This window comes from Neoarius graeffei, chromosome 20, assembly GCF_027579695.1.
Source record: "Neoarius graeffei isolate fNeoGra1 chromosome 20, fNeoGra1.pri, whole genome shotgun sequence".
NCBI lineage: Eukaryota > Metazoa > Chordata > Actinopteri > Siluriformes > Ariidae > Neoarius > Neoarius graeffei.
This window is the reverse complement of record NC_083588.1, coordinates 39,340,728-39,354,893: the sequence shown is the minus strand read 5'-3', so window position 1 is coordinate 39,354,893 and position 14,166 is coordinate 39,340,728. Positions and strand designations below refer to the sequence as shown.

Here is a 14,166-nt window from a genome sequence, read left to right as displayed (position 1 = left end):
AACTCTTATAAGTTCTTTACTGTTCTTTTTCGTATGGGTTGTTCTGGTGTGTCCGAAGGGACCGTCTTACAGCGCCCCTAGAGGTGTGGCATGTGTATTGCATCGTTTTCAGCAAGCGTTGCGTTGCCATATGGACCTGATTTCTACTGATCGTTGCCCATTTGGAGGCGATATTTTTTTTAAATAACATCACGTTGCCGTTGTCGTGTGGATGTGGCCTTACATAACATCCCTTTGTAGATTTGATAATGAATCTGGAGTTTAGATTTACGCCATTTTCTTTCAGACTTTCTACATTCCCTCTTTAACATTTTAACTGCTGGATTTAATTTCCAGGGTGCTTTTCCTTTGTCTATGACTCTTTTGGTTTTTAAAGGAGCAGTAGCATCCATAATATGATTCATTCTTGAATTAAAAATTTACATTAGATCATCTGCACAATCTGAAGATTGACATAGGAGTTCTGAGAGTGCCTGCTCAAAAAGAGCTGCTGTGCCATTGGTAATTACCCTCTTTTTTACAGTCACAAACTTGTTTTGAAAGTGAGGGGAAATGGAAACATCAAAGAAAACACAGAAATGATCAGATATACCCAGGTCCATGACACTAGTAGATACATTAAGACCCTTAGTGATGACAAGGTCGAGGGTGTGGCCATGGGAGTGTGTTGGCCCTTGTACATGTTGTGTTAGGTTGAAGACATCAATCAGTGTAAGAAATTCATTTGCATACGTGTTATCTGGATTATCAACATGGAAGTTAAAATCCCCAGAAATAATAAGATTGTCAAACTCTAAACAAATATTTGACAACAGTTCCCCAAACTCCTCTAGGAACAGTGGTGCAGAAAGTCTTGGTGGTCTGTAAATAGTCAACACTAATATGTTAGAAGAACATTTTAGGATTGCACTTAGGTATTCAAAAGATGTAAAGTCACCAAGAGTTGTCTGTTTGTACTGAAAACATGCCTTGTATATATTTGCTATTCCTCCTCCCCGTTTATTGGCTCTTCCAACACTCATAAAATCAAAGAGTGGGGGAGTTGCTTCAATAAGAGTAATAGAGCTACTTGATTGTTCAAGCCAAGTTTCAGTAAGAAGCATAAAATCCAGTTTGTGTGTACCGATGAAGTCATTAATTAAAAAAGGCTTATTAAGTGATCTTACATTCTGAAGAGCTAGTTTTACAGTGAATGTGGGAGTAATTTCCACAGAAGCGTTCTGTGGTTGTTTTGGAACTGGAAGGAGATTTGACGAGTTTACCCCATTGATAGGATGAATAAGAACACCTCTCCTCCTTGTTAGCACAGGAATAGAAAAGTACGTCGTGGGTCCCAGCTTATTTTCAAAACTACCATTTGGACCCAGATTATATCAGTTCGTTCCAACATGAAGGTCTTCACTGCTGCCGGTGAACTGTAACTGTGCACATGGTCCTTGAGTCTTATCTGTAATCACAGGGGGAGGTGGTGCCCTCCGTTTCTTGGGTGCTGTAGCAGTAGGATATATCATTAAAGATATTGGGGTACACAAGGCCTGACCATGAGACAGCTCTGTGTACGGTACTTGATTTGAGTGTCCTCTTGGGCTTGCCAAAGACACTCGGCTTAAAGACAATAGTCTCTCCATTTTCTCAGGAAAACGCAGTCTGGGGGGTGAAGGAGATACAGAGGGGCTTGGGGTTACATCCACTGTTGTTGGTGGTGATTGCCTATTGCCAGTCTCAGGAGGTTGTGGTGATGCTTGTTTATCTGATTGTCTTTCTGATAGTTCTGCCAGCTTACCCGTTAGCTCAGATATCATGTTGCTAGCCTTGGAAAGTGACGGGGATGTGTGTGGTGATAGATCCACCCTCTGATCATTTTCCTGAACTGTATTGGGGGCAGATGAGTCAGCATGATCCTCTGTAGTTGCTGGGGGCTTAGTTGTCTTCGTTGGTGACAAGGAGTTTTGCTTGACTCCACTGAGAATGGGAACTGAGATTGGACATTTCCCGGAATGTTGTGAATCATCTGTATGTTTGAGGTTGTTTATCATTTTCAGTTTGTAATCCATCAGAGTGAGCGTTAGTCCCGCTTCTTTCTGCCTGCAGATTCACTGCTTGAGTTTGAACCTCAGCAGTGTTTCCGTACTGTTTTTGAGTCTTTGTTGATGTCCCTGGGAGGTTCAGTTTGTACCCAAACAGAGTTCGTATCAGTGTTGTTAACTCCTTTCAGTGCAGCTACAGAACGCTTATCAGAGAGTGTACCCAAGGTCGGCATGGAATGGTGGACAGAGTGTTGATAATGGTCTGCCAAGACTTTGGCACCAGTCCAGCTGAGTTCTGTGCTATTTGGGCTGAAAAAGGCTTTGCGTTTCCAGAAAAGGTTAAAATTGTCAATAAAATTAATGCCAGAGGAAAAACATGTCTTTGCAAGCCAGGTGTTGAGACTGAACAGTCGGGAAAACCCGTAATTGCCGATCACAGATCCTGGTAGTGGACCACTGATAAAAAAAGGCATTCCAAGTCCGTTTAGGGCAGAAAAAAGGTCTTTGAAAGATTTCCTCACAGTGAGCTGTTCCCTGAAAACATCATTTGCTCCAACATGCACAATAATGCGTTTTTAGTTGATTTGTAGTTTGACAGCATTTTTGAAATGTTGTCTGTAGTCTCTGAGATGGAAGCGTGAGGAAAACAGCACACAACCATGGACTCTCCTCCAATATTTTTCACAGTGAAATCACCCACAACAAGGGTTGTAGGATTAACAGGTGTTGGCAGCTGCTTTCTACCTCTACTGCGAGCTTTATTTTTGTTATTCAATTTCTGCCACTTTCTAGGAACTACTGGTTCCATGTTTGTAAGGCACTGAAATCTGTTCTGGAGTGTAATGGGCTGTGTATATCTGTAGTTTTCAGCCCGGTGGTATTCATGGACTGTAGGTCTGACGGCATCAGACCGCAATGGAGTTGAAGTTAATGCCCTTTTGTTTTTGGGTCTAGCACCTTGTCTTTTCCAGCAATCAGTACTCACATTTTGCTTTGTGAAGTCAACCGATTCATCCAAGTTCCCATCATTCAGATGCTGAACATTCCCTGCATTCCCCTTAGCGGTATCGGCTGCTGGACTCCCTTCAATCCTTAATAGACGGGCATTAATCATAGATTCCAGGCTAGAAATTCTTTTTTCAAGCTCAGTCCATTTGTTACTAGAGTTCCTTGGTTTCCCCATTTTGCTATAATCCAGTCTTCTGTGTCAGTTGCTTTGTCTAACTTCTAGGTTATCTTGTATAAATGGGAGAAAACATCTGTCCTTCCTTGCTAAACTTGTTGAATGTAAGTAAAAATAAAGCAAATAAGAAAAAATAGAGAAATAGTGAAAAAAGCAGAAAAGAGGAGTTCAAGCAGGAGCAAAGCAAAAAGCGTCCTACTCGCTTGAGTAGGAGGAGTCCAAAGACAGCTCTACAGTCTCCATTCATTCGTTCATTCATTAATCTTCAACAACCACTTTATCCTGATCAGGGTCAGAGTGAATCTGGGAGGAACCTGAATCATGTACACACTCAATAAAATCAACAAGAGGATTTTTATGAATCACATAAAAAGAGCAGTATAATTTAAAAGTCTTATATTATTCTTAGCGCTTGCGAGCTGGCCTAGTGGTCAGCATGTCTGCCTCTCGGCCGGGAGATCGCAAGTTCTATTTGTGGTCGGGTCATACCAAAGATGATCATAAAAATGGTACCTATTGCCATCTGGCAAGGCATGCTGCAATACAGATGCGAGTAGGGGGTCAAACCCTCATGGTTACCAGAGGACTAGCCCTCCCACTGTAACTCATGCTATATGAGAGGTTGAGGGCTACTGAAACGGAGACTGGTGCTGTACCCATGCACCTCAAGAGCTGGTTAGTCCTGGGACAGAAGACTGCCTAGGAAGACCAGATCCTGGTGTGGGAGGGACTCTGAAAAAAATGTTATTATTAATAATAAATGTACTCTCAAGTGCCAATCTGTAGAGGCCAAGCACCCTTTAAAAACAGTGCAAGCTGCAGCAAACAATGCCCTTAACAGTGCACACATGTGCTACTTTATAATTCTCAGTGTGTAGTAGACAGATTATACTAATGAAATGAGTCAACAGAACAGCAGCACTGAAATGTGTCTCTTTATTTGAATACAAAGTTCAGATATATAAATATTTTTAAGGCTTTAGGTTTTTTTAAATTAAAATAACATAAATTCACAATCAACAATTAGTTTGAACAAGGCTATCATGGCTTTTCACAGTGTCAATAATTCTATAATTATGTCCATATATTAGCAGAGTAAACATTCTTCTATAGGCATGACCTACAACCATATCGCAACTGACCTTAGACAGCTAGGCTATTCAGATGGAAATATTTCCTCAAGCAAAAGGGCAATATCTAGCTGAGAGGATTTTGTACATCTCATCTCATCTCATTATCTCTAGCCACTTTATCCTTCTACAGGGTCGCAGGCAAGCTGGAGCCTATCCCAGCTGACTATGGGCGAAAGGCCTGGACAAGTCGCCAGGTCATCACAGGGCTGACACATAGACACAGACAACCATTCACACTCACACCTACGGTCAATTTAGAGTCACCAGTTAACCTAACCTGCATGTCTTTGGACTGTGGGGGAAACCGGAGCACCCGGAGGAAACCCACGCAGACACGGGGAGAACATGCAAACTCCGCACAGAAAGGCCCTCGCCGGCCCCGGGGCTCGAACCCAGGACCTTCTTGCTGTGAGGCGACAGTGCTAACCACTACACCACCATGCCGCCCGGATTTTGTACATGTTTTCAAAAATACCAAATTATCTATAGCAAGAACAATATTCACTCAGTTTCCATTGTTGTTTGGTAAAACAGAGAAAACATTTATAAAATAACATTTTAGTGACTAAACACTGTCAATATCTCAATACCATTGTGCAAATACAAACCTTCACCACCAAGCTGCTTCACTGAGAAATGAAGCCCAGTATCCATGAGAAAATGAAAGGCAAGGAAAATATTCCTGGATGGTCTGAAATACTAGTGGTTGTATGAACACCTGTTACACTGCATTATTTGAACATTAGTGGTAATATCAGTGTCCTGGACCTTCCTTCTCTGCAAAGGCACTTGGTTGCCTCCAACATCAGCAGCCAGACTGATTCTGGGCTTCATATTGGGGTTGTGTTCAGAGAAAGGCCTCTTCCCTTCTTTGTTACTCTGTCTGTCCAGCCAGTAGAAAGACACCATGATAAAGAGGCCAGCTGTGGACACAGACACACTGCAGAAGAAGAACACGTAGCTGTACTGCCCAGTAAAATCTGCCAACATTCCTGCAAAAGCAAGATCAAATTCACCATGAGATCATTTCCAGTGTGTTAATACCAATCTCCTAATTACCGTATTAGAGAGATCAGAGGAAAGAAAAAGAAGAAATGTGCTGACCTTGAAGAAAAGACACATGAGCTTCCCTCCCCTTATTTTCTTACATCTAATTTGTAAAGTACAGCTTCCAGGAAGCAAAGAGGAAGCATGATATATTTCCTGACATCAATGTAAGGCAAGCATAAAGTGCTAACAGAAATGGACATTGGTTGGCACAACACTTGATGTTAGTCTATCATTTGAGATCTATTTAAGTAACATCTCTAAAACTGCATGTTATTCATTAAGACCTTAGATGCCTATACATATCACCTTTATATTACATACTGCTGATTGTAGCTAGTTATTTCACTAATTGTAGATCATTTCTTGCTTTATCATTGATACCGTACTTTGCTTAAACATTTAATATTTTCTATCTAGAGAGATTTTTCAAAATGAAAAGCACCATATAAATGCTGATTGATATTATTTATATAGTAATTTTTGTATTATTAATAACACACTCATCCACAGTTCTGAACGGCATGCCTCACCTGCGAGAGGTAGGCCCAGAAGAAGCATGACACTCTCCATGATGCTGATGAGGCCCAGGGCTGACTGAAAACGACTCATCTCTACTGTCTCCATCAACACGGTGTAGAGCAGTGAGCCCTCGATACTCATGGAAGCAGCGAATACCATCACATAGGCTAGGAGTGCATGGAAACTGGTCACTGCACCACATACACAGTTGCTCAGGCCATTGACCAAGAGGGCACAGGCGAACACGTAGACAAAATGGCAGTTTCCATGGAAGCACTTAAGTCCGAAAAGCAATGCTGCTGTTGGTCTTACTGTGACGTTGACCAGACCGAGGACAGCCATAAGCAAAGCAGCATGCTCCTGCTCTATCCCATGTGCGGTGGCATATGGCACCAGGTAGACCAGTGGCACTAAAAAGCCCAACATCATCCATGACACACCCAAGGCATAGGCAAGGAAGCGTGGGTGGGTGCGTATCAGGTCAACAGCCATATGTCTACACAGAAAGGGCATTAGGGTTGACAGGGTGCTCTGTAGACGTCCCTTCAGTCCCTTTTGATCCTGCTGTGCAAGAATACCATTGGTTTTAAGGAGTGGATTTACTGACTGTATCGGCAGTGCCTTCACCTTCATTTTCACATCCAGAGGCCTCATGACAGCCCCACACACACAGCAGTTGAGCACTACTCCACCCAGCACCAGGAAGCTGCCTCGCCAGCCAAACTGCCCCAGCAGAAAGTTGGCCAGCAAGGGCAGAGTGCTTAGACCCAGCGCTGTTCCTGTGGAAGAGAGGGCACTGGCAAAGGCACGGCGGCGTACAAAGTAATGGCCCACCATGGTGACTGATGGCTGGAAGCACAAGCAGAATCCCAGTCCTGTTGGGTGAGGGGGGGAAAAAAACTCACAGAATTACTTCCCCAAGTATGACAAGGGCTTCTGAGAAAGCTCTCACACTGATTCCAATGTACACTAGTTCTCTACTAATACAAAATGTTCATATCATTATAGTGGCCAACCATCTAACCAATCTTACGATATTATCACTGTTTTTTAATGACTACTTATTATTTACCTTGACCTTATCTCTTAGCTTTTCACTTGAAAAATCTGAGTGAGAGTTTGTCCACCACATTTTAACTTACATGGAACTCTATTCAGTGAACAAAAATATGGAATTGCCTTTTCTTTCATGAAAAGCAATGATTCTTTTAAATTTGCCCAAAATAAGGAACCATAGAAGATAAACTCCCTGGATTAAAAAAATTTGTTGCATGTATCAATTCTTTCCTCATATTTGCTTACTCCTCCCCTTTGCCTGTCTCCTGTCTTTTAGTCCAATCTTCCTCGAACTGGATGCATAGTTCAGCTAAAATTTGTGGGTTCCAAAAATGCTACAAGTCTATCTTATTGTTCAGAGACCAGTTGAATCCTTCATTGTAATCTCACCAATTTTATACAATACTGTCTATTTCTGTTGATACTGTGCTTCAGGTGTTCCGTAATCTCCTCTGAGGTCATCAACTGACAATCTGGGGTTTTGTTGTTTTTATTTTGCTATATTTAGATAGGTGTGTAATTTATAGACATTGTACTCGTGGACTTTTTTTTAATCATGGGAGCAAGAACACTACCTAACTATAAATCCCACCCATAAATGGAACATTTAAATAATATTGGCTGGCTTTGAGCGGTCTATCAGATATACTCCATTCAGCTAGCATAATATTGAACGAATCAAAGACGAGTTCAGTATCATGCTAGCTGAATGGAATATATCTGATAGACCACATAAAAACCCAGCCAATATTATTATTATTATTATTATTATTATTATAATACATACACACTCTTCATATCAGCATTCTCGAAGGCCAATGCTAGCTTACACTCGACTCGGTGCTGTTAGTGTGGCAGTCCAGTTAGCTGCCAGCCGGCATAGCAGTAGCGTTAGCGAAGGTCGACGCTAGCTTACCCGTGACTCAGTGCTGTTAGTGCGGCAGTCCAGTTAGCTTCCAACTGGCATAGCAGTAGCATTAGCAAAGGTCGACGCTAGCTTATCCGCAACTTGGTGCTGTTAGTGCAGCAGTCCAGTTAGCTTCCTGCCGGCGTAGCAGTAGCCTTAGCAAAGGCCAACATGAGCTTACTTGCGACTCGGTGCTGTTAGCGTGGCGGTCCAGTTACCTTCTAGCTGATGTAGTGTTAGCGCAGACCAATGCTAGCGCGGGCTAATGCTAGCACAGTCAAGCCGAATATCTCATCTCATCTCATTATCTCTAGCCACTTTATCCTGTTCTACAGGGTCGCAGGCAAGCTGGAGCCTATCCCAGCTGACTACAGGCGAAAGGCGGGGTACACCCTGGACAAGTCGCCAGGTCATCACAGGGCCGACACATAGACACAGACAACCATTCACACTCACATTCACACCTACGGTCAATTTAGAGTCACCAGTTAACCTAACCTGCATGTCTTTGGGGGAAACCGGAGCACCCGGAGGAAACCCACGCGGACAACATGCAAACTCCATAAAACCTCGCCAGCCACAGGGCTCGAACCCGGACCTTCTTGCTGTGAGACGACAGCGCTAACCACTACACCACCGTGCCGCCAAGCCGAATATTATTATTATTTTCCCTGTGTAATTTACTTAGTTACTTTTAAACTTAACATCGACAACTACACACAATGGAGCGACCTGGCAGCCAAAATTCTCTCAAAATCTTCCACTTTTAATGAAGCAAACATCACAGCCATGTTTGTTTACAAATTGTCACAGTCACTTGCTAGCACAGAAGTTTTACACATCCGATGTGCCTCTTTTGCAGTTTTTCGATGTCCGTTGGTGTGTTTTTTTCTTGTAAATATGCGTGATGAATATATAATGAAGTTTTTTTAGACTTTCGGGTGTTCAGCGCATCTTTAGTTTCAGTTTATTTATTTAGTGCTTAAACCTAGCACTGGATTAGCCTTGTCTTCTCTCTTTCCCAGCTGACAAAGAAATGATTCTGCGCATGCGCAGCAGAAACGTTTTGTCATTGGAGCTTCCCATGCACTCCGACATGTGACGTTGTGTTGTCTTGACAACGTGCAATATAATAACAACTCATTCTCCATTGGGGAGAGTGGCATAATACATGTAGAATAAGCGATATAACAATATTGGATGCCATCAATAAACCCACTAGAAGGGAATAGAATACATGTTTTTATTCCATGGAAAAAGTGGCTCGTATGTATAATAATGAGATATATTGAATTGTCTATATTAGCAGTATTGTGCATAGTGAATATGATGATTATTGGCACCTGCTTACTATGCACATGTATTATATGCAAGACTCACCTGTGATGACTCCAGTGGCAATGTACAGGTCTGCCATGGTCTGAGCAAAAGAGCTGACTACCATCCCGAGTCCACTCAGGATCCCGCCCACCATTATTGTCGTACGACAACCAAAGCACTCCACGAGAATGCTGCATACAGGGCCTACAGACAAACATTAGCATTGTAATACAAACAACAATACGCATGGAGTCATACACACAAGACAATGCACACACAAATGCCCAGGCCTTGGCTTGACAATAAGAGTATCTGAATTGTAGATGGGCCTTTTTTGCATCTACACACATATGGAGATTATCTGAGTGACATATAATAGATGAGGATTGCAGTGGAATACACAAACACTGTGTACTGCACAGAATTGATGAAAATGCTTTTTCATGACTCCAAAAGGGAACTTGAGAGTGAACAACCTTTTTCCTGGTTTATTTACAATTGTATGTAAAAGTTTGGACACCCCAGACAAATTACATATTTTGCTGATTTTACTGAAATAATTAAATACTACCTCTGCAGCAAACTATTTTTAAATTGATATTAAAATATTAATGTATAGTTAATTTTTATTTGATGAAAACAGAGAAAAAATTGTGGCATGTGCATACGTTTTAATGACATTATCGCAAGTGGAAATTGTGAGCTGCACTTTCTCTTTCTGACTACTTCTCCAAGTTCTCTGTTTCTCCTTTACACATGGAGACTGTAGCATTTCTGTGTGTATGGTTACATTTATTAAGCACACAGGCACGTGTATAGAAATCATAAAAACATATATTTGCTTGTCCATTCAGTTAGAGGTTGTTCTTGGTATGTTTTAGGGAATACAGTATGCGTTCCAAAATGCTGGATCTTTACAACTAATAGCTATTTTTTAGTATAGTTAACATTCATTACTCCAACCCCAATTCCAAAAAAGTTTGTTAAGCCGTGTAAAACGTGAAATAAAAGCAGAATGCAGTCCAGACCTGTCTCCCATTGACAACATTTGGCACATTATAAAGCGCAAAACATGACAAAGGAGACCCTGAAATGTTGAGCAACTGCAATTGTATATCAGGCATGAACAGTACAACATTTCACTTTCAAAACTACAGCAATTGGGCTCCTCAGTTCCCAAACATTTACAAAGTGTTGTTAAAAGTAGAGGTGATGCAACACAGTGGTAAACATACCCCTGTCCCAACTTTTTTGAAACATGTTGCTGGCATAAAATTCAAAATGAGCATATATTAAAAAAATAAAATTAAATTAAATTTCTCAAATTTAAGATTTGATATGTTGCCTTTGTAGCGGCATGGTGGTGTAGTGTAGTGTAGTGCTGTCACCTCACAGCAAGAAGGTCCGGGTTCAAGCCCTGTGGCTGACAAGGGCCTTTCTGTGTGGAGTTTGCATGTTATCCGCGTGGGTTTCCTCCGGGTGCTCCGGTTTCCCCCAAAGACATGCAGGTTAGGTTAACTGGTGACTCTAAATTGACTGTAGATGTGAGTGTGAATGGTTGTCTATGTGTCAGCCCTGTGATGACCTGGTGAGTTGTCCAGGGTGTACGCTCCCTTTTGCCTGTAGTCAGCTGGGATAGGTTCCAGCTTGCTACAGTAGAACAGGATAAAGCGGCTAGAGATAATGAGATGAGATGTTGCCTTTGTGCTATTTTCAATAGAATATAAAGTTTTCATGATTTGCAAATCATCACATTCTTTTTTTAATTTACATTTTACACAGCATCATTTTTGGAATTAGGATTGTACTAATCCTCTCAATTCAGGCATGTTTCCTAAACTAAACACTACCTCTGCTGAAAATAATATTTCAGAGGACATGACACTGTGCAGTAAACAGTTTAGAGGATCTCTCTTGTTTTTCCAATACAGGGCCAATGGAAATATACTGAAATATTCTCACAGCTGAACAATTGGCCATGAAGGCTGTTAGAACAACCTCCTGCCTGGCTCATTTATCTCAGTTGTCAAAATGAACCTGATCTTCCCCCAGAGAGCAAAAGGAGGGCATCTTTCTGATACTCACTTATCAGTATTTCCATTCATCTAAAGGCAAAAAACACCTATTTTTTAAACTTTTCCACTTGAAAGACATTTCTTTAAGACTAAGCTTTGAATAAAATGCCTTCCTTCACTTTATCTGACTATTTATTTCTTCTAAGTGTGATAGTTAGTACTACAAACATTGTGGGGTCCATAAGAAAACAATTTGGAAACACATACACCGTAGGTCAAAGTGAATGTAATGAAATAATACAGAAGTTTCTTTCAGGTGTGTATTGGAGAGGAGGGTCTTTGATTTGCCTTTGAAGAGTGCAAGAAACTCAGCTGTGTGGAAAGCCTTTGAGTCATTGAGCTTGTTGTGTTTGTTACGTCATCATCATAGGAGTCATTACAGAAAAATAATGCAATAAATATGAAAATAAATCTGACCCTCTCTATGGATTTATATGAATCCATTTCCTACCTCCTGCATGTAGTACTGCTGTCATGATGGCTGGCACCCATGATGTTTCAGAGTTGCTTGCTTGGAACTCTTTTTGCAAATCTGTGTAAAAGATGCCAATGCAGGATGGGAAGGCAAGTGTGAGTGCCAAGACCAGGATAGTAGCTGTCAGTACAGCCCAGCCCCAGCCTCCATCAGGTGCCAGATGTCCATTGTGTCGCTTTTTTGCTAGTTCTGTGTGGCACTGCAGCCCTTCATGAAGGCTGGAGGACTCTACTTCCTGACTGTCCTGATCCTCAGGCTCACAGATATGTTCCTGCCCCTGCCCTGATCCCATATCTGAAAGATGTGAAGAGGAAGTCCTGCTACATATCTCAGGGCTTTGGCTAGGATCAGTGCTGTCTCTTGCCTGGTGGGTGATGGAGCCATTGCTTATTGTGGTCCTGGGGGTCAGAGGAACATCTACACCTTCGGTCATTATGCTTGCCAGAAGGGCTTATCTTCCAGCTGCTGTCTATATGAATCAGAGGACAAAAGAAAACACTGAAGAAAGCCTGAGTTTCAGAAACCCTTTATAGTTTGATACACTGTGATGTCCTAAATAATATATCCACCTCAAAGTAATGTATTACAAAGCTATTTCTAGAACAAGAGTGTACAACACAGACCAATATTCAGCATAGCTTGGCGATTTTTTTCCCTTCTGACCTACTTATTAATTCTAACTATTTGCAGTTTAAGACCACTTCCATGGGGGGGAAATTATATTACAAAGTACTGTAGCTGGCATAATTATATATCCATTCAAGTAGTCACTAACTACAGTTCCTAAATAAGAATTGAAACATTTATAGAAACTTGGATAATAGTAGAAACCAACTGAGGCAGCGGGGGCATGGTCAAGCGCCGGTCTGTGACAGGAGGGCGGAGTCAGGGAAGGTAAGTGGCAGAATCACTACACCTGACTGCAATTAACCTGTTTGTGTGTGTCTTCCCAGTGACCGCGCCCTATTTAAGGAGGGAGAGCGGAGAGCAGAGGAGCTCATCCCCGAACAAGATGCCAGTCGTGTGTGTGTGTGTGTGTGTGCCTGTTTGAGAGAAATTGTTCACTGAAAAGTGTGGCAATAAAAGCCCCTATTCCAAAACCTGATCTCTGTCCTGCCGTCCTTTGTGCTCCACCCACCCATACGAACTGCTACAGTGGTGCCAAAACCCGGGAGAAGTGGAGCACCAGCCGAGCAGCCCCATGGAGTCCTCCCCGTTCGCTGACCTGGTCCACGCCCTCGTCACGGCCCAGCAAAGCCAGCACCAGGCGCTCGTCACCCTCCGGAAGGAGCAAGAGCGACGCTTCGAGGCCCTGGTACTGGCCCAACAAGAAGATCGAGAGGCGTTCCGGCACCTCCTCGCGTCGGCAGGGTCCACCAGCGCTCCTACCGCGGGCCCGTCTCTCCTCACCGTCACCAAGATGGGCCCGCAGGACGACCCCGAGGCGTTCATCACGCTCTTTGAGCACGTCGCCGAAGCCTCGGGGTGGCCGATGGAGCAGCGCGCGGCGCGCCTCCTCCCCCTGCTAACGGGAGAGGCACAGCTGGCCACGCTACAGCTCCCCGCCGACCGCCGGCTGGCCTACGCGGACCTCCGCTGGGCCGTCCTCCAGCGCGTGGGGCGCACCCCAGAACAGCAGCGCCAGCGCTTCCGCGCGTTGCGCTTGGAGGAAGTCAGCCGGCCATTCGCGTTTGGCCAGCAGCTCCGGGACGCCTGCTGGCGGTGGTTGAGGGCCGACAACCGCGACGCTGAGGGAATCATCGACCAGGTGGTGCTGGAACAGTTCATCGCTCGCTTGCCAGCCGGAACCGCGGAGTGGGTCCAGTGCCACCGCCCGGCGTCGCTGGATCAGGCAGTCGAGCTGGCGGAGGACCATTTGGCGGCTGTCCCGGCGGCAGGACAGCAGACGGTATCTTCTCTTCTCTCCTCTTCTCTCTCTCTCTCCCCCCCTCCTCCTGTGTCCTAGCCTGGCTAACGCAACTTCAAAGCTCTCCGAGCTATTGGTCTGGCCAAGATATTAAGCCCAACCGTTTCCCAGAGCCCGTGGTTGACCCGCCTCCCTGAATTGCCTCAGTTTGCTACTGGTCGAAGCCAGAAAAGGCTGTGACGAAGCTTAAACCAATCACATCACTCTTTCCTCTGACGTATGCGACGCGACGGGGCTAACTGGTAGATTAAACTCTTACCGAAGCCGGTCAGGAGCAAGGCAAAAACGTCCTTCCTTTCAATAAATACCTCCAGGGCTGCTCTTTGCTCCGTTTTCAATGAGAACTTACCGTTGAATGCTTTCAATACAGCATCTATGCATAATAGATGCGGAAGCGTGAATGAAGCGCTTCCGGCATAGATTCTGTAAACAATCTATGGCTTCCGGTCGCAGTTCTACTACATCAGTGCCTTGAACACGCCTCTACCCAGGGC

The 14,166-nt window shown here is 43.6% G+C and overlaps 1 protein-coding gene across 1 annotated transcript; it reads right to left on the bottom strand.

Annotated features, from left to right (window-relative positions):
• Nucleotides 1–5,042: 5,042 nt before the first annotated feature.
• On the bottom strand, nucleotides 5,043–12,178 carry slc16a5b (solute carrier family 16 member 5b). Its single transcript, XM_060902402.1, has 4 exons — nucleotides 11,722–12,178; nucleotides 9,256–9,399; nucleotides 5,924–6,787; nucleotides 5,043–5,335 (listed from the first exon to the last, which is right to left on the bottom strand). The coding sequence occupies exons 1-4, from the start codon at nucleotides 12,176–12,178 to the stop codon at nucleotides 5,043–5,045; spliced, it is 1,758 nt and encodes a 585-aa protein (XP_060758385.1).
• Between the last annotated feature and the right edge of the window lie 1,988 nt (nucleotides 12,179–14,166).